Source organism: Cucurbita pepo, chromosome LG17, assembly GCF_002806865.2.
Source record: "Cucurbita pepo subsp. pepo cultivar mu-cu-16 chromosome LG17, ASM280686v2, whole genome shotgun sequence".
Taxonomy (NCBI): Eukaryota; Viridiplantae; Streptophyta; class Magnoliopsida; order Cucurbitales; family Cucurbitaceae; genus Cucurbita; species Cucurbita pepo.
The window spans coordinates 2,746,817-2,767,792 of record NC_036654.1 but is presented as its reverse complement, the minus strand read 5'-3'; the positions used below and the strand labels follow the sequence as shown (position 1 = coordinate 2,767,792).

Here is a 20,976-nt window from a genome sequence, read left to right as displayed (position 1 = left end):
TCCATTTAAATATTTTATTTTTATCGAGTTAAATTATTAAAATAATTTAATTTTTATTTATGTAACTTCAATTTTAAGTTTTTGAATTTATTTTGTCATCAATTTTAATAATTATTTTTAAATAAATGACTTTAATAAAATAAATTATATAAGTGTAAATAGGACACCTATATGCTAAAATGAATTATGTTAAGGGAGATATATTATAAATACGATATAATTATAATAATTTATTAATAAAATAGAATAACTTTAAAAAAATAGAATATTTAATTAATTTGTACTGGTTATAGTATATTTATATTAATTATAGTTTTAATTTGAGTCAATTAATTTTATTTAAAATTATGAGACATTAATGAATGAGATGGTGAAAACTAATCCTAATAAATAATTAATTTGTTGTAATTATAATTATTGAAGATCATTTTTATAAGTTAATTCATTCAAATTAATTAATTAATTATATTCAAGATATTGTTATTTATTTATTTGTTTATTTTAGTAAATAAGTACTTTATTTATTTAATATTCTTTTGTCAAAAATATATATATATATATTTGATAAATTATTATTGATTTATTATAATTAAATAATTAATCGAAGACCAATTAATAAAATGGATAGAATCCGAACACATTAAAATATGTGTGAAATTTTGCGTCCAACTGTGGGACTAGGTTGGAGGCGGCGCTCATGGGACCGTGTCCACCAATGGATTGCCCCTGCGAGCTGAAGACGTGCGTCTAGGCTGAAGCTCTACGTTTGTGCGTCTCGAATACGGTTCGTGGATGCAGGTTAGGTCCAAATCGATTCGATCTTTCTTATTCACCTGATTGTACTGGCTGCTTTTCCTCCTCCAAATGACATCTTTCTAGACTCAAATTTTGAGACTCATGCTTCAAAATGAAAAAATTTATCTCGTGACATAATAAATATTAAAATTTAATTTTTAAAAAAAGAAATTATAATAAAATAAGGCCACTGAACTACTCTTATTATACAAATTTTTTTAATACAAAAATAGAATCAATTTCAACCAATAATATACACTAAAAGTATTCAAAGTCAATTTGCTTTTTATTATTTTTATTATTTTTATTATAAGAAAGTCAATGTTATTTAATACATTAAATATATATAGTCATATAATTGACATTTATGTTAATATTCATTTTCAATATACTTTACTAACAATATATTTAGAAGTAATTAAAAATTTAACGTAAAAAGTAATTATCGTGTATAAATACATCTTAACGAAAAAAGACGAGTTTATTTGACCGTACGTAGAGATAGAGATTTGAATTCTGACCTATTAATTACGAAAATGTTTTAATTGAGCTATTTTTATTTTGATAAATAAAACAGGTTTGGGGGAGGTTATAAGTTCGACGTTATTTTTAAAGCGGAAAACAAACGCAAATATGCAAGTTACAAATTCATACATTTTCAGAGAAATAAATTAATATTGTGGGTACCGCTTTAAATACATTTTTGAAAAAATCCATCAAAATTCATTAATAAATTGAAAACTTCATGAACAAATAACATAAGTTTGCAAATAGAGTAAATATATTGAATAACCATTAAATAACGTGGAAGTATGATCAAAATATGGGAGTAGTTTCTCACAAAAGCTTTGTTACGGGTCGTACGCTCTTACTCCTATATGAAAAATATTTTGAAAGGCTGAGTTCCAAAAGTAATCTTTTTATTGGGTTAGATATGCATATACACACAAAGAAAATATAAAATAGATCAAGGAATGTAAGACCGTTTATAAAAGGGCCAACTAGCATTTTATCTCGTTCAAAACTTTGGCCAACTAGATTGTGACAAGCATCTACGTATCTCTATTCAAATCTACAAGTATCGATCATGCTAGCTTGAGACTAGACCCAAAACCTTGGCCAACTAAACTGAGATCAGGAATCGAAATGTGGGACAACGAGTTTGTGCCCGTAGTGGTACAATTAACCCATAATCTTAAGAGGTAATTGCTACAATTTTACTTTCAAAACATGCCAGAGGTCCCATAAATACAATGAATTTGCATGGTGTACATCAAAAAAAAAAAAAAAAAAAAAAAGAAAAAAAAAACAGAAACCATGGTCAACCACATGCACACATATTTATTGGTTCAAAAAATATGTAAAATAATCTCAAGAAAAATTATTTTTAATCTATTTCGAAGTTACTTACCAAAACCTAATCAAAACACCTTTTAAATAAATAAAAAACTTAATTCATAAAATTCTAGTTTAAATATGAGGCCATATAAGCTCACTGGCCTTACCTAAACAAAAAAAAAAAAATGTTGGATAAACCATACCGAATCAACTAATAAAATCAAATTAGTCTATATGAATTGAACCATACCAGACTGATACACATGAGATCCTTGCATACAACCCCTAAAATCCACTACGTTAAATGTAGTTTTTCTCTTGTCCCTCCTCCTCACCCACAATTGCGCGTGTTACTGATGGTAGTCGATAATGCGTGACGACTGCTCCTACACAAATAGTCAGGAACACATGACAATGAAATTTCTAAGAGAACAAACAAAGTCATAACACATTTGAATTGAAAACAAAAAATAAAGACGGCTGATAGTTGAGACGTCACAATTGATATGAGAGAAAACGAGAATGATCGATAGAAGAATCAATGGCAACGGGAACGAGGCCCATGATAAGTGAGGTTGGGAACAATATAAGTTGCAAAGATGATCGATTGCTGCAGTGAAATCAAATACTAAGCCAAATGCAAAACAAGAATGATAATACACGAAAATAATTTTGAACACGAAAATGATAATATGTGAAAATTGTTTAAATTAATTGCTACAATAATGGTATTTCATATTTAACGACTAAAATGCATGCAAAGACGTACGAAAATGGTTTATGACATCAATAATGGTAATAGTCTGCTTTCGAAATTGGTAGATTAGAGGTTTCCTAACTACCACTATTTCTACTTTCTCATTTAAACAACCAAAAATAGTGTTAGAACTTGACATTTTTGTGCAAAAACCATTAAGAAATTTTGGGTTGTTGTAGCATACATAATCAACAACTTATACATACATGGTTATTCCTAAAATCAAAGGAGGGAACATCGTTTAGAGATCTAAGAGTAAGAGATGCCTCTGCTAATAAGATTCAAGTTGCATTCATCTAGTTCATGAGTTATACAAATTAACCTTACAGAATTTAGAAGAATTATTCCCAAGAATTGAATACAACTACCAAAATTTCAAGAATTTCCTACATTTTCCATTCCGAGACCAAATAGAAAATCTCAACTTCAATATTCAGAATTTTCTTTCTCCCTCCTCCGTCATCGATGCCCGTTTTCCTTCATCGTTGCTATATCCTTCTACCTAATCATGTATAACAAAGAGAAATAAACATGATATACAAGCCTTCAGATCTAATGAGCTTGTAAAGCTCACCAAATGCAAGAATAGATATGCTCCTAATATTTGGGAAAAGGGCCAAAAGAAAAGCATGAGAAAAGGGAATAGATGAAGGTAGGCAATATTTTGAGTGTACGAACCTAAATGCACTTAGATAAGGGAGAGTCCAAGTATATCAAAGGGCAGTGGAGTTAGTTTTGTCTTTCAATATCATTTCATTTCTTTAGTTTCTAGCAAGAGTTCGTTTGGTCATACATGAATGTCATAAATTTGTAAATTCTCCAATGGAGAGCCCTCACTAAAGTTCTAAGTAAAATAACTTCCACAAACAGAATTTTGAAAGAAATTTGATCAATGAGACTGAGTTTTTCAGAATAATACTGGTAATAATCGAAAATGTTCAATGAATGATGATGATAATCTTGCTATATGCTGCTACTTTGTTGTCATGAAATATAGTTCTAACCGAATGCTAATAAACAATGACAGAGCAGGCTTCACTGCAGTTGCATGATTGTCATTCCACTAATTGAATCACTGTGAAAACAAACCGCAAAAGAAAAATACGAGACTGCCAGGAAGAAGGAAAATTCAAAATTCAACTACATGTAGCTAAGGCTGCACATTTCTAAAAGAATGTACCTTTAATTGAAGGAAGAATTGTGATGACACCTATGAAGTTCTCATATTCGACCAAGGGGGGATTCGAGAGTATGATCATCCACATACCACAGGTTGAAATCTCGGAAACGCTTAATCTTCTTTTCAAAACCTGTGATATAATTGTTATGTATTATAACATGCATTCCCTTGGTTTCCTGTACCCACGACTGGTTCTTGAAGTATAGTCCACCTGTTGGGAATGCTGTCTGCGGCAGCAGGTATAGATCCACCTGTATATGATCATTGTAGCCAATTTTAGATAGTTATCTAAACTGCATAGTCTCTCTTTATGAGAAAATCTAATATATTTCGTCTCGTCTTGACCAAAAACTGAAGAATTCTTCCCGCATTTATGCCATAGTTAAGAGATTTAATCCAAGTGACAGAACCTTGAGTGAACAAACTACTAGATCAATTGGTTTCAGCAGCTTGGCAGATTGTTAGCTCAAAGGAAAATTTGATTCTGATTCTAGATTACCAAAGGGAAAAAAATTGTCTACTCTAAGGCCAGTTTGATAACAATCTTGTTCTTGGTTTTCTATTTTTAGGCTTATATAGAAACAATTGCTATTTCTACCGGTTACCACTGCAATTTTGGTCCCCTTTGAACGTCTAAGATTTCCAGGGCCCATTTGGAGTGTGTAAAGAACTGAGTACCAGGAAAAACACTGTTTGGAGATGAACCAAATTTTGAGGAGGGACATGAAACAATTCAACAAGCTTATTTTCTGTAGACTAAAAAAGTGTTTTTAAAAGGGGAAAAATCTAGACAAAGAAATTGTAAATCGGACAAGCTTAATTTTTAAAAACTAAAAACAAACATATGGGACCCTTTCATCCCTTGGATAGCCCCAAGAAGCTGGTATGGCCATTGGAATCATTTCGGTTTTCACAGGCTCAAAGTCCGTTCACTCTTCAAAGAAAATTGTCGACAAAGTTAGCTTGGAGCATCGCCCTATTAAAACAAATGTGGCACAGCATATACCCAAAGAAGTGAGTTTCTTCTTGTGTGAGCTTAGCTGTGAAAACATAAACTCACGACGAGACATAAAAATGGCTTCCCACATGCTCCCTCTACCTGTTTTTTTTCTTTTTTTTTTTTTACTTTTTTAGAAATATCTGGAGACCCAAGGCCATATCCCCTCAACTGTTCTTTTGCTGGTAATTTCTGGATTTCGATTCTCTTCGCTTTAAATTGGCAAGTGGCATGCCCACTAGATATCAAGGAGCTATTCTTACTATGTTCGTCGGCCACTCTTTTAGGGAAAAAAGGAAATTCTTTTGGCTGCAGCTCGATAAAGCTATCTTTTGGGATCTTTGGCTTGAAAGCAACAATAGCATCGTTAATGACAAAGAAAAATCTTTGCTTTATAATCGAATGGAAGTTCATACTTGGTAAATTTTCACTATTTTCATGAAAAGTTTTGATAATTTTCATGAAAAGTTTTGATTCAATCTTGTGATAATTTCATAACACACCATCCTTTTTGTGTTCTTACATGGTGTAAATTTGATTCTCCTTTCAATATTTTCTAATTTTTGTAAACTTAATTGTTATCGTATGGGGTGTATGCAGCTCAATTAGGATATGATAGTAAGAACTATAAGGCGAGAAAAGCAAACCTCTCCGGCGGTTTTATTCAGTGCCCAGTTGAAAGCAGGTTGATCATTTGATTTCTTTGCTTTGGACCATGGCTGAGCTTTAAGTTCATCAATCCACTTCTTCATGATCCGTTTTGCTCCATTGGTGGGGCGTAAGAAAATCATGCAGCTGCATATGTAAGTGCGGCCCTTTTTCCCTGGAGGTGGCAAATCATGAGAGTGGTGCAAAGGTTTTACCTGTTAAGGCACGAGGACAAATAACCTTATGTTAATCAAACAAGGATGCATGCACATTTCATCAAAATTTAAGATGAGAGTTTAGTGTCACCACGCTTCTCAAGTTATATTAAGCTAGAGATCTACAAGTACCACATTTTCCAGTCAATTTGATCGATTGATCAAAGAAATTATCAAATATACAAATGTTTAACCAAAGGTGAAATTTCAAGAAGCTAAATCCTCCAACATTTTTCATTAAAATTTTCCCGAACTTATTATGAATGTTCTTTTTGTAACGGCCCAAGCTCACGCTAGCAAATATTGTCTTTTTGGGCTAGAAAAATCCTTTCGAGCTTTCCCCTCAAGGTTTTTAAAACGCGTCTACTAGGAAAAGGTTTCCACACCCTTATAAAGAATGTTTCATTCTCCTTCCCAAACGATGTGGGATCTCACAATCCACCCCCTTTCGGGGCTCAACCTCCTCGTAACGCCTCTTGACTCATACCATTTGTAACGGCCCAAGCCCACCGCTAGTAGATATTGCCCTCTTTGGGCTTTCCCTTTCAGACTTCCCCTCAAGGTTTTTAAAACGCGTCTACTAGGGAGAGGTTTCCACACCCTTATAAAGAATGTTTCATTCTCCTCCACAACCGATGTGGGATCTCACATCTTTCTTACTCAAAGATTAAGAAATAAAAAATTAGAGTTTATACGCAAGGAAAGTGTAAGCAACACAAGTCCACAAACATTGCACCAGATGAAATGGGAAAAAAAGGGAGAAGAAAAGTTGTATGTACCGCAGCCATGTCATCTGTGAAGTACACATCATGTTTCCCTTGCAGATAAGGAAATGGATCAGCCAGCCATACCATATCAACATCATTGTACATAACATTATAACCAAGCTCCAAAATGTGTAGTAGGTGTCGTGGTCTTCGGGACGTGAAGTTGAAGAATCCCTGAAAAGTGAAGACAATCATTTTCATTTCACATAGGCAGTGAATTTGGCTAAAGATTTTTTCCTATTATCATTTTTAAAAAACTGAGCTTTCATTGAGAAAAAAATGAAAAAATACAAGTGGCATCATGTTTAGAAAACACATGCAAGAATGTTCATGACCAAGTGCTGCATTAACAAAACATCTTTGCCCAGGCAATCTTAAATGTGATGAGATATTGAACAGAGAAGCAACAAACACTGAATATGTTGATATAAGCAATCAAATTTTTAGTTTCAAATAAAATAATTAAATCTACGCCTATGATAAGGAAACAAAATTTATGAAAGCACATACTAGAGTCATAACCACACCTGAGAACCAAATTTATGAGCCGTTTGAGCATCAGGAGCTGGTGGGACGAGCACTGCATGCCCCGGCCATCGTTCATTCACCTTATAGAGCGTTGCATAGTCCTCTGCAATAACAAGAACTTTCTCGTGGTGCTTCTGCCGAGTAACACTAATCAACCAATTATTAAGAAACGGCAAGTAGGGTTGGCTCACAGCGCAAACAATCACAGTCCCGTTCCTAGCGACGAACGACGCAGCTTCAGCCAATGAGTATTCTCGCCATTTATCGTTCGAGATCTTGGAGCTTGAGAAAATACTCTCTTGTATATTCATCCAAGGTAAGAAGACCCCGAGAATCACAATAAGAGAAAGCAGAGCAAGCAGATTTAAAGGACTGAATATGGAAAAGGATCTCTCAGAACTCGAGGAAGAACGAGGAGAAAGTGGGTATGAGTTTGCAAGTGGGTTATGAATGGGTCTTTGGTGCAAGATCGACGGCATCTTCGTGCATTAAAAAACACAGAACAGTGTGAAGCCGATGTCAAGTAAATCTCTAAAACTTTGAGCCAGAAGGAGGAAGACGAGAACTATCCACAAATCATTCGTCGCAGAATCAAATTACAAAATCAATCAACAACATTCAAACAAGAAATGAACACAAATCAACTGCAGATAAGAACTCCCATTCCATCAGGAGTACGAAAACTGAACTCTCAAGGCCAGATTCGAGCTTAAGAAACCAATTAAAAACCAATCTTAACAAACTTTCTGTGCCGATAATCGGATCAATCACAATGAGAGGAAACAAAACACAAATGGCAGTGGGCAAACAGATCAGCAGAACTTAACCATGCAAAATTGCCACGGATTCATCCGCAATGATCAATGATCTGAAAATTTTCGGGCAGGATTCAGAATACGAATTCAAAAACTAAAAGTAACCAAAAGAAAACGAGTTCATGAACCAAAATTACTAAGATTTACCTTGCCGTTGGAAATCAAGCTTCCACAGAGGCTTTGGCGCTTGAAGAGTGAGGATCTGAGAGGTAGAACAATGGAGAGTGACGGTGGCGGGGAGCTGTTTTAGCAGTTTCTTAGCTTAATACTAATAGGCAAAAGAAATAGAAGATGTGGACTAATTATGTCAATATGATATTTTGTAGGGGGTTTTCTGCAAATAGTCTTGGATTTTTGTTAAAAACATTATAAAAATATGATATTTTGTGGTATTTAATGGTGTGTGAATTTTCAACTACTCTTTTCTTTATTTTTTTTAAATAATAAATATTATTTTTATATAATTATAATTAAACAATGGCAATCTATTTATTTCCTTTTCATAAAAATAGAAAAGGATTGGGAACTAAAATAAATAAATAATTCCTTACAAATTTATTAATTTTTTTAATTAACCTATTTATCGTACCAAAAGTTTAAAAATTTATTAGACATTTTAAAAAATTTAACACTTACTAATAATAAGATATCGGTAACATATAAAAATTTAAAAAAATATTAAAACTCCGCCTCATTTTTTAACATAAATATAGATTTTTGATTTGTATAAATGTAATTTAAAAAAAAAAAAGAAAATTAAAATCAATAAAAAAAAATAAAGAAAAAAAATCCTTATAGTGTGTGTGGAACACATCTTATTGATGTGGACATAATTGTGATTAGTAAAGATTAATGGGTGATTAGTAAAGATTAATGGGTGATTAGTGAATTGTGTTGATAATTCAGCTTATCCAAAATAATTATAGGTTTATCTATACAGATATTTCTCCTTCTCTGCAGTCGCATTTTCTCACCAGTTAAAGAACGATCGGCTCTGTGGTGTAAACATCTTCGTTCGTTCTTACAGAAAAACAAGGGAAAAAAAATGGTATTTTCTGTATTGGATTTCGTTTAATTCTTGAATTAGCTGTCGACTGTGTATTTCCATGGCTCTTCTCGCTCGTGCACCGGAATTTTCCATCGTCTCGAAGATTATCAGCCAGCCCAATCCTAGAAATGTTAAAGGCTTCAGAGTTTCATCGAATTTTGGGACGATCGGCGCTAAGGCTATGATTAAGGTTTGTTCGGAAGTGAAGGGTTCTGAAATTGGTGTTTCGAAATGGGATCAGTATGTAAAGCTGCACGGACAGTTTGCAACTCCATTGAAAGGGGACTCCAAGATGAGTAAAGAGGAGGAAGAAAAGCAGAATTATTATGTGAATATGGGGTATGCTATACGAACTCTGAGGGAAGAGTTTCCGGAGCTTTTCTACAGGGAGCTTAGCTTTGATATATACAGGTATTTAATGTCTGTCCTTTTGTTTTATTGATTGTTGTGAAGATTTCTTTTTTGTATATCCTGTATGATCGATGTATCAGGATGGAAGAGAGCCTAGAACTGTGGTGCGATAATTTGTATGTTGTAATTGTTGGTAGTTGTAGGTTTGATAGAAGGTTTCAGTGAGATGATGTGAGAAGACAAAGGGGAAAAAGCCATTGTGAGATTCCGCATCGGTTGGGGAGGAGAATGAAGCATCCTTTACAAGGGTGTGGAAACCTCTCCCTAGCAAACACGTTTTAAAACCTTGAGAGGAAGCTCAAAAGGAAAAGTTCAAAGAGGACAATATTTGCTAGCGGTGGATTTGGGTTGTTACTGTGAGAGTGAGAGATGATCAGTTTTCTCCATTTTTACATCATTTTACAAACCTTCCAATTCTTAGTGAAAGGTTGATTGTGTGGTGATGGAGGATGACATGGGAATTGAGGAAGAGATTATTTCCTTTTCCTCCAAGTTGCATGCTCCTTATCCGCTTCCTAGACAGTTCTTGGAAGATCTTGACTGGTGTCCTATCCTAGTTAGGGAAAATGAGGAGTTGATAGGAATAAGTTTCCTTCACTAGATGCGTTCACTATGGACTTCTTTTAGGATAATTGGAATTGTGTCAAGGAGTATTTGGGGAAAGTTTTCGCATAAGTTTTTGAGAGGGGTATTATCTGTGAGATCCCACATCGATTGGAGAGGAGAACGAAACATTTTTTATAAGGGTGCGGAAACCTCTCCTTAGCAGACGCGTTTTAAAAACCTTGAGGGGAAGCTTGAAAGGGAAAGTCTAAAGAGGACAATATCTGTTAGCGGTGGGCTTGGGCTTGGGCTGTTACATTATCGATAATGCAAGTATGAGTGAGACTTACATGTGCCTAATTCCTAAGAAAGACAACAATGACAAATCACAATATGAAGCATTTTGGGCCCATTAGTTTGGTCACAAGTTTATATAGGATTATTGCTAAGGTATTGGCAGTTCGGTTGAGGAAAGTTTTTCCTAGGACTATTTTGAATACTTAGGGGCCTCTATGGCTAGGAGGAAAATTTTGGACCAAGTGTTGATAGCTAATGAGGCCATTGAGGACTATGGGCAAAGTAAGAAGGAAGGGATGATTTTCAAAATAAATTTTGAAAAAGCTTATGACCATGTAGACTGGAATTTTTAGACAGGGTCTTGGAGAAGAAGGGGCTCGGTGTTAAGTGGAGATCTTGGATGTGGAACTGTATCAGGTTGGCATTGTGGGAGTTGGTGAGGCTTAATAGCTCATGTTGGAGTTAGTCGCTAGGCCTTTTTTATATTATATTTGAAATTATGATCTTGGTTTGATTTTGTTGAATTGGAGTCCTTATGTGTAGTTTCTGAGATGTTCTTTTATGGTGCTTGTTTCTTGTATGGCCTGTATTTTCTTTCATTTTTCTCACAGCGCAACTTCTTACCAAAAAGAAATAAGAGAAACAAAATAGGATCAAAGGAAAGGTGTGAAGAGTGAAAAGGAAAACTTAGAGATGGGTTTATATCAGATCAATTTTAATTTTAAAGGTTAAGTGGAAGCACGGTTGGTATTTGATAAAATGTCTCATCCAGATGTGGTTTCTTGGAGCATTATGATTGATGAGTTGGTAAAAATCCATGTTGTGAAGTCTTCAGACTTCTGGAGAGTTAGAAACAGAAGGAACATTTCTGTCTTAGATCTGTGAAGAAGAATCCTTCCACAATGTGATGGCAATGGTGTAATGACAACGATGAGAGGAGAGATGTGGTGGCAGATGGTAAGGACAGCGGTGAGCGACAACGACAAGCTTTGACCGAGGAAAGGAAGAAAAAAGAAAGGCGAAGAGGGAAGAAGAGAGAGAAGAGACCACCTCATAAAAAAGTTGGAGCGACCCCCTATTTTTCCTCTTAAATATAAGATCGTTATTACATGCATGTCATGACATTTCAAACTAACTCAAGCAAAAATTCTTTTTGAAAACTTGGAGTCTCTAAGAAAATATTTCAGATGTTTTACTTTGCAATTGATACTCCAAGGCTAGCGTGGTACTCTCAGTCCAATGGTTGGTCCAGAAAGATGTGCTTCCTCCATCACTCACCCTATAGTGAATTCGGTTGGTGATGATGTTTTGATGTTTTTTTATGTACTTCCATGACCCTTTGCAGAAGATGGGTCGATTTGGACATGATGTAGGAGGATGTTTGGCCTTTATAAGTTTTCTCCACAAGGCATTGTCTTCGTGATAATATCTTCGTATCCATTTGGCGAGGAGAGCTTTGTTCTTCTCTTTTATCGAAAATAGTACAAGTTCTCCCTTGTCTGCTAGGAGGTTTATGATATTTCATCAGACAAGGTGTGACAAATAGTTTCTGAATAATCTTTCTATATCTGTAGACACTTTTTGTGGCATTTTGAATAGAGATATGTAGTAAGTGGGGAGGTTGGACAGTGTGTCTTGTATTAGAGTGAGCATTTCGCCTTTGGAAGTATAAGATGATGACCATGTTGATAACCTTCTTTCTATTTTTTCAATAATGGTCTTTGAGGAGGAGAAAGATTTGTAGTTCCCATTGAAGGGTAATCTTAGGTACATATCCTGTTGGCAAGGTCTTTGATAATCTGTATGCTAATATTGATGCCCATAATCTTTATTTTTTAGAGATTGACATTTTGTCCTAAGCATCTTTTGAAGGTTTATACTATCTCGATTATGTTTTTTATGGAGGAGACATCTGACAAATTAGAAAAGAGTATTGTATCATTCGCAAACAGAAGGTGGTTGATGGTTAAGCCTTCTTTTCCAACTTAAAAGTTATTTATCTGCCCTTCATATTAGACCTTAGTGAGTAAGTGACTGAAGCAATCCATTGCCATTATGAAAAGGAAAGGGGATTGTGGATCCCCTTTTCAAAGAACCTGTGAGGCATGAATCTTCCCTCTCGGTCTTCCATGGATGATCATGGAGAAGTTTGTGGATGAAATGCAACCTTATATCCATCCCGCCATTTTGAGCCAAAGTCTTTTGCTACAAGAATGTTTTTGAAGAAAGTCCAATCGACCTTATTGAAGGCTTTTTCCAAAAATTTGATGACTACACTTTTTTGTTTCTTTCTTTTCCATTCATATATAAGTTCATTTGCCATGAGGGATACATCGAGGATTTGTCTTCTCTCTACAAAAGTTGTCTGCAGCCCAATAATCGTGAAAGGTAGAACCCTTTTAAGACACTCTGATTGACCATTGCTATGATTTTGTATAGTTCGGTTGTAAGACTCATGGGGTGAAAGTCGGCGACAATGTGGGCATTCCTTTTGGTCTTGGAGTTTTTTCGAAGCCTAGGAACTACATTCCCTTCCTCCCTTTTCTTCAGTGAAAGGATCCTCAAAGGAGGCTGCTTGCTGTTGGTCAATTGGGCTCCCGTCAATATTGTTTGGAAATTCGATAAAGGGTATCGTCCTTTGCATATAAGGATGTGTAAAGTTCTATTACAATTGCATCTTCGTTTACCAACTTCTGCCTTGTGTTGATAGAATTTTCATGATGGTACTCTTTCATTTCTTTAAAGCCATGTTATGATAGAAAATTTTGGAGTTTATGTCGCCGTTTTCTAGCCATCTTTTTTTACATTTTTGTCTCCAAGATTGCTCTTCCTCTGCTGCCAACTAGGTGAGTTTTAAACTAATGTGATAGAGCCCCTCCAGATCAAGGAGAGCAATTTCAGTAACGTTGGTTTATTTTTGTGGAAATACAACAAAAAACCTTCTTGTTTCATTTCTTCAAGACTTCTTTTAACCTTTTAAGTTTGTTGATGAAACTAATGCCCCGCCCATCCACGGAAGGGTGTGTTCTTCCACCAGTATTCTACTATTGCAAAAATTCAATGTGGTTATATCACATATTCTCGAAGCAGAATAGTGAGGGGCCATTTCTAGTAGTCCATAGAAAGTACAATGGGATAATGATCAGATGTAGGTTTATTCAGTCTTTAAACACTAGTGTTACTAAATTTTCTGAGGGGACCTTTTGTAGCTGAAATCCGTCAATTAGTGTCAAGGTGGGTGAGATCTGCTGTGTGATCAGGTATAGAGACCATTACTTAGGAGAAGGTCAATGAGTTCAACTTCTATTATGAAGTTATTGAAGTGTCTCATGCCTCTGGTAACTTTTCCGCTAGATTTGAGAGATATTGAAGTCACCAGCCAAAAGCTAGTTTTTTTTGTGCAAAGGCTATATAGGTCTTGTAACTCCGGCCAGAAGAGAGGTCTTTCTTGATATCTATAAGGGCTATAGATCCCTGTTATCCAAAAATCGAAACTGTTGGCCAATATAATATGTGTGGTTTGGGTGTAAATACCTTTGTTGACTTCGGAGATGATCAAAGTTGGGTTATTCCACATTATTAAGATCCCCCGATGTTCCTGAGGCATTAAAAAATGTCTAATCAATATGTCTAGCACTCCAAAGGGATTTAACTATCGAGCGATCAACAAAATTCAATTTTGTTTATGGAAGAATGACCCTAATGGGATTGTATTTGAGGAGGAAAGTCTTGCTGAGGGCTCTCTTTTGCCAATCTCCTAAGTTTTTGACCTTTCAAGAGATAATAATAATAAAAGATAGTGGTCACCCAATTGTGACTGGTTGGATTTCTCATAATTGATGCTCGAAAGGGGGCCAACAATCTCCCTAGTTAGTTTACTCTGTTTCATGGCTATAGTGGGCTTATTTTTCCCAGATGGAATAGTCGTGATACACATGTGGTGTTCTTTTTGCCATGGTGCCAGGACTTGAATGGGCTATTACTGATGTGAGTTTCGCCAATATTGGGGCGATTTCTTTTGCCTTGTTTTATTCTTCTTTCTGGAAAAAAAGTGTCAAGCTCTATATTCACAAGGATAATCACTGATAGAGAGACAGAGAGATTGGACATACTCGCAGTAGGAGATGAGGAGATGTGGAAAAGGGGAGATGACTAGATGCATATTTGTCATCGGATTCTTGGTGAGAGTCAACCGTGGAGAATTTTGTTCCTGGAACGAGGATTTTTTTTTGGTTCATTACGATGATGGCATGTTTTTCTAGTGATACTGTCACAACTTGTAGATCAAGGATAAAAAGTTGTATAGTAGACGAGATTGTGGAGGTTAGCGAAAAGTAGGGTGGGGGATTGGTGACCTTTGGTTTATGTGGGGCAGGTGGACTTTTATATGCGGCGGTGGGTTGGTCGAAGCGGGTAGCTATGGGTCCATGAAGGGGAGAATGCAGGAAATGGGTTTGGTTGAGGGGTTTAGCTATTTTTGTAGGAGTGGGCCTAGAAAGTTGGGGGCGATCCATGGTGGATGGGGGTTGTATTTACCTTTTTAGGGCTATGGGATATGACCTGGTGATGTGTAAATCTAAGATTGTTGAGTAATACTGTACTTGAGAAGTCCCTTTTGGTGATGTGCCTTTGTGGTTTGACCATGGGTATGGTCCAAGAATGCCTCCTGAAGTTTCTACGATAACTTCACTATCCTTGATGGTGCAAAATCCTTTTATTGTTGCTTCGGTTCCATGGAAACTGACCATTGCATCAACAAACAAATCTCCATGGAAGCAAGGGTCAAGACCATGAGGGGAATACTTCCTCTCTCTGAGTGTTTCTTGATTTGGATGGTGGCTTGTATCAAATCCACAAGCGATGAAGTCTTTTGGCAATCTCAACAAAACTTCCACAGGCATCTCCTATGTGTTTCAAAGTTTTAATATCCCAACGATTGAGTAGAAGTGTAACAGCCCAAGTTCACCGCTAGCAGATATTGTCCCCTTTAGGCTTTCCCTTTCGGGCTTCCCTTCAAGATTTTTAAGATGCGTCTGCTAAGGAGAGGCTTCCACACCCTTATAAACAATGATTTGTTCCCCTCTCCAACCGATATGGGATCTCACAGGAAGGGTGGCCTCTTGTGAAGGGGCCAATTTACTTGGCATTTGCCAAGTAGAGTTGTCGAGCATTCCTTTACACTATCATGAGATACTAATAAAGTGAATTTTCCCTCTAAGAAGGAATCTGGCTGATTTAGGGATGAATGAGCTCTTGGGATAAGTTCTCCTTATCTGAAGAAGGAAAACGTCTCCTCCAATTTGAATAAGGTGAAGCCCCTTCTCATTTGAGTGAAGGGTCTGTACCTTCTTTATATCAGAGGTTATCTCCAAGGTGTTATATTTTTTTTAACAAGAAACAAAACTTGTCATCGATGAAATGAAAAGAGACTAATGCTCTTTGTGGTTTCCATGTTGATTCTACGACTAGATCGAGAGACTATAATAGACCTATGTAAGAGTTGAGTACTAGTATGAGATTTGCTGGGGGATTTAGTATATTAGTGAGGAGAATAGTGGTAATGAGTTAGGGGTGTCTTTGTTATTTTTTGTTTTGGATCTTCCAAATCATTCCCGAGGGAGGTTCAATACCTCATTCAAGAACTGTTTTTGATCAAATCCGCAGGAATCAATAGAAAAGGCAAATCCCTTATGATACACCAAATCCGGCTTGGTTATTGATAGAGTGAATAGATCTACCATCTCTTAAAATCTCTCTTCTGATTCAAAATCGTGGTGTAACGTGTATCCCCTCCTCTTCCGATCATGGAATAAATGAAATAAATAAATGGATTTTTGTTCCAGAATGAAGTCTTATTGGAACTATCTATACCCAGTTCATCCTTTGGAACCATATCACACCCCGGATCTGATGAAATGGGATGAATTGAGATGGTATTATCTTGAATATATTAACTATTTCTTTATTTTTCGATCCCCTAGAAGGAGGCAAAAGAAACATCTTATTGAATAAGGGGTGTTAGGGACACAGGATCATTTTAGTGGAGTGTCTATTATGGGACTTGGGGGAGAGATAACCCTCTCGAATACGTATGGTTATATTGTAATTAACTTTTGCCATTGTGATAAATTAGCATATTGTGTTTGTATGTGCTTGAATACCCAACAACCTCACTCTGAGATCATAAGATTCAATAACAAATGGGTAGTTCTTGTGGCAGGTCAGTGTTTGAGGGTAATGGCTTTTAGCCTCGTTAACACGATTATTTTGTAATTAGTCTTTAAATCTCTTTTTACTAGACTACAACCCCTTCCTTTTGTGCCCACATATTCTTTCACTATGTTTTGATATGACTACTCAAAATTCTTATTGGGAACTGAGCCGCAAGGGTGTCTAAACACCCATCCATGACAAGATTCCAAAAAATGGCTACCTTCATGATTGATTTTGCTGGCTAGAGTGGCCTACCATTTGCAAGAAAGATTTAGAATTTCAGGACCACCTTTTTCTCAACTGGCCCTTTGCTGGAAACCGCTGGAATTTGATACTTTGCACGTTTATTTGCCACATTGCCCTTCCTCATGACACAATCACCTTCTTCCTTTTATAGTGGTGGGGCATCCGTTGAAGAAACACAAGAACACCCTTTGGCTTCACTTTGTTAGAACTTTTTTTTTTTTCCCTTCTTTTCCTTTTGTCCTTTTGGCTTAGAAGGACGAATCTTTGTCGACATAGAATTGCCTTTTCGTACTCATTTCAACCATTAGAGTACTGTTTTGTAATATTCCAAGTCCACCGCTAGCAAATATTGTCTTTTTTGAGCTTCCTCTCAAGGTTTTTAAAACGCGTCTGCTAGAGAGAGATTGTCACACCCTTATAAAGAATACTTCGTTCTCCTCCCTAACCAACGTGAGATCTCACAGTTATCGGCCAATTGGAAGAACTTTTTTGTAATCTCTCTTAGGCTTCCTTTGCTTTCCTCCCCCCTCTTTTCTATTCTCCCAATTTTTGTAATAGATGGATGACGTGACTTTAAATATGTGAGTATTGACATATCGTATAGCGTGAGACAAATATTAGGTGAACTAGAATGATTACTTTTTTAAAGTTCAAGAACTAAATAGACCAAGTAATGCACTTGGAATTTCAACTCTTTGAAGTAACAAGTTCTTTTCAAATAGCATTTACTATATTCTACCTTATCTTGTAATATTCTGATTTTCCTCTTTTGTTCTGACTTCCATGCGAAGAGATGACATTGTATTCAAAGATCCTCTCAACACTTTCACTGGCATTGACAACTACAAGTCAATCTTATGGGCACTACGATTCCATGGAAAGATCTTTTTCAGGGCTTTGTGGGTCGATGTTATAGGCGTATGGCAGCCGATGGAGAGCATCATCATGGTTCGATGGACCGTTCATGGCATCCCACGAGTTCCATGGGAGAGTCGTGGTCGATTTGATGGGACGTCCGAGTATAAGCTTGACAAAGAAGGTAAAATCTACGAGCACCGTGTCGACAATATAGCTCTCAACTCACCACCTCCCAAGTTTCGGGTTCTGACCGTGGAAGAGTTGGTCCAAGCCATTGGCTGTTCGTCTACTCCAAAACCCACTTATTTTGAAACGTCATCGTCTTCTTCAGCTTCAAACGAAACATAGCTCAGTTGAAAGTGACGGAAAAAGTTTTGGAATATGGTTTGGTTAATTGTCTGTTAATATGTTGGGATGATACTGTTTTATAGCATAAGGTGGTACAAAATTTTAGTGCTGTGTTTGTGTGTATAATCAGGCTGTAATTACTGTTTTACCCATGTTTTTCATCTTATGAGCCTTTGTACAAACATTGTAAGTGATATATAATGTGAATTTGAAGGCCAATTTTGTGTATTGATTGTGGGAATGTCTGATGAACCGTAGTTAACTCCTATAATTTATAAACATTTTTGAAAAAAAAATTTTGTACAATTAAATTTAAACACTATTTGTCCCTCGAAGTCATGTATGAGATAGTTTAAATTGATTGGATAGGGGTATACGTAGGTTCGTTGGGTTGGACCAGATTGAGATATTATATATACTTTTATTTATTTATCGTGAAACATCCAATTTTTAACAATAAATATCTAGTTATTTTAAGAATAAAAAATAAATATTTAGATATTTTAAGGATAAATCTAGAATATCACAAGGTCCTTGAAAGATCTGTCTCGTATCATAATGTTCACCCTCAATGTGACACATGGTAGCTTGACTAGGCCATAGGACCAGAGGTGTTAGAGAATTGGCATCATACCGTCCCCTAAGGCACATTTTGAGTATTTTTGATGGTGTAGACATGATAAACGGACATACGAGTTGTGGAGCGTCCGTCCGATGTCCGATTGATACCAAATTTGGAAGCTTTCATATTTCATATAGATGGACTTGACTCTAAAACTGCATGACCAAATTTCGTTCGAACCCCAACTTTCGAACAAGCCTATCTTTTGACGCTCTTGTCTACTTGTTTTTCCCTATTTTGCTTATGTCTCATCTTCACTCCAATGCCCACGATGTATTGGATGATACACTGTTATCTTTGATTGCATCATGACACTCGTCTGTTTTAACCTTTGTGTAGCTAGATGGATGTCACTTGAGGGTCGTCATTTTACTTGTGGCAATGTGAGAGTCACAACCTACCCTCTTCATTTTAGTGCTGTGACAATAAACACCACGTGACTTCACAATTTTTCTTCTTTTACATATATTGTTAACTTTTTTTATGAAAAAAATAAATAAATAAACTTGTTAATTGATTGTTGATTTTGGATGAAAAAGACAAATAAAAAAAAAAAAGAAATAAATTGATGGAGATTTGCCTGATTCTTCAATTAAATTTGACATTTTTTTTTATTGAATTTTCTAATACCATAAGTTAATAGTTGACCATTTTTAACTTATTAGATTTTTTAAAAACACACATTTGAATATTTATATGTATGATAATTATGCCGTTATGCCACCCATACCCTCTTAATTAAATCACTAATTAATATAATCAAAATTAAAAATCAACCATATATTAAAAAGTGGGGATTAAAAAAATACTGCCAAATATGTCATCAATTAATTATAAATATTAAACTAATTATCTTTAAACTATTTAAAAATAAAAATATTACCGACTTTATATAGTTCAATATCAACATGAACTCGTTATCATATACCTAACAGTTCAAGTCATCCAAATCCGCTAGCAACGGTTGTTTTTTTTTTTTTTTAACTTTTCCTCAAGATTTTAAAATATGTCGGATTATGATTAAATTTAATTGAATTAATAAAAAAATTAATATTTGAATTTAAAAAATTGAAAGCATAATTGGATACTAATTTGATATAAACGTTAAATTGAATATCATGACAATTAATATACAATATTTTGCTAAAAGTTAATGGTTTAAAAATTAAAAATCATAGCACGTGAGCTTAAAGAAAACGCACGTGCACTTGCATGTGATAGAAAACAAGATGTGGATCACCTCTTCCAAATGCAAATTGAAATTTAAAAATTGGGAACTAAATTAATTAAAATTTAACATAAATTATAATTATAAGATCGATCAAATTAAATCTTTAACCAATTTGAGCTCCAATTGATCAATAAAAGACGGTTGATTCACATTAAAAAAAATTGAAATCAACGTGGAACTCATATCGTTTAACTCATAATGTTTTAAACATCATGAGCTAATTGTGATCGTGTTGAGTCAAATAAACTAATATGAATTGATGACATAAGATAATAATGGTCACCATTAGAACTGATATGAATACAAACATCTCATTTGTGCAACAAGAACTCCAAAATTCTTCAAGTGGTGTTGATCAAATCTCTTGTAAAATGATTCAAATCTCAAACAAGTTTTCTTAGAGCGGGGTTTTTTTTTTTTTTTTATCGTTTTTGGGTTCTTAGATATTTAGATCTAAAAGTTTTATTCTTTAATAAAATTGTTATATCAAATTCTCAACAGTTACAATTAGATAAGAAGTTACCGTCGCTAATTCATTAAGGACAAGCACCACACCGATACAAATCTCGAGCTGATGTGGGCCCCACGTGAAGCAAGTAGGGCNAAAAAAAAAAAAAAAAAAAAAAAAAAAAAAAAAAAAAAAACCTTGTATTGACAAAAATTAAATTAATGAATTAAGGAAAACAAAGGGTCCTAAAGGTGCGTTCTCATACGTGATAGATCCAGCTGGTTCTTGGACGAGGAAGCAAATGTGCCTTCCATGTTCTACCTCATCTTATAATATTATTATTGTTATTATTATTATTATTTTGTGTTATGTTTTGTGCCCTTTATTTTTGTTTATTGCCTATTGGCCCGAAGGCAGGCAATTCATTTCGAATCTTATCAAAAGTTTTACTTGGTGTGTTGGATAATGCATTGTCCTCCTTGATTGCATCATGACAGGATAGAGGCAACTTGAGCATCGCCTCTTCCTGTCATGCATGTGGGGTCACAACCAAAATTCTCTCCATCATGTTGTCACACAGGATGTCATGTAGCATGCTTATGCAGGACGTTCGCCCAGCTTTTGTACTATGTTTTCAGGTAATTAGGAACAAGTGAAGGATGGGAGCTGGC

General features: G+C 35.3%; 2 protein-coding genes across 2 annotated transcripts; one reads left to right on the top strand and one right to left on the bottom strand.

The window, feature by feature from the left end:
• Window positions 1-3,142: 3,142 nt before the first annotated feature.
• LOC111779174 (UDP-D-xylose:L-fucose alpha-1,3-D-xylosyltransferase MGP4-like) lies at window positions 3,143-8,298 on the bottom strand. The gene is made up of 6 exons (XM_023659256.1): window positions 8,188-8,298; window positions 7,225-8,093; window positions 6,710-6,871; window positions 5,715-5,930; window positions 4,071-4,321; window positions 3,143-3,392 (listed from the first exon to the last, which is right to left on the bottom strand). Exons 2-5 carry the CDS (start codon window positions 7,702-7,704, stop codon window positions 4,112-4,114), a joined length of 1,068 nt encoding a protein of 355 aa, XP_023515024.1. The 5' UTR covers window positions 7,705-8,093; window positions 8,188-8,298; the 3' UTR covers window positions 3,143-3,392; window positions 4,071-4,111.
• A 668-nt stretch (window positions 8,299-8,966) lies between these two features.
• On the top strand, window positions 8,967-18,232 carry LOC111778526. Its single transcript, XM_023658417.1, has 2 exons — window positions 8,967-9,499; window positions 17,590-18,232. Exons 1-2 carry the CDS (start codon window positions 9,147-9,149, stop codon window positions 18,002-18,004), a joined length of 768 nt encoding a protein of 255 aa, XP_023514185.1. The 5' UTR covers window positions 8,967-9,146; the 3' UTR covers window positions 18,005-18,232.
• Window positions 18,233-20,976: the final 2,744 nt, after the last annotated feature.

Excerpts from the sequence above, each read along its gene's own strand:
- LOC111778526 (XM_023658417.1), top strand. The coding sequence starts at position 9,147 with ATGGCTCTTCTCGCTCGTGCACCGGAATTTTCCATCGTCTCGAAGATT. Across the intron at positions 9,500-17,589 it reads CTTAGCTTTGATATATACAG|AGATGACATTGTATTCAAAG; the intron begins GTATTTAATGTC and ends TTCCATGCGAAG.
- LOC111779174 (XM_023659256.1), bottom strand. The coding sequence starts at position 7,704 with ATGCCGTCGATCTTGCACCAAAGACCCATTCATAACCCACTTGCAAAC. Across the intron at positions 5,931-6,709 it reads TCACAGATGACATGGCTGCG|GTAAAACCTTTGCACCACTC; the intron begins GTACATACAACT and ends GTGCCTTAACAG. Across the intron at positions 4,322-5,714 it reads TGAATAAAACCGCCGGAGAG|GTGGATCTATACCTGCTGCC; the intron begins GTTTGCTTTTCT and ends GATCATATACAG.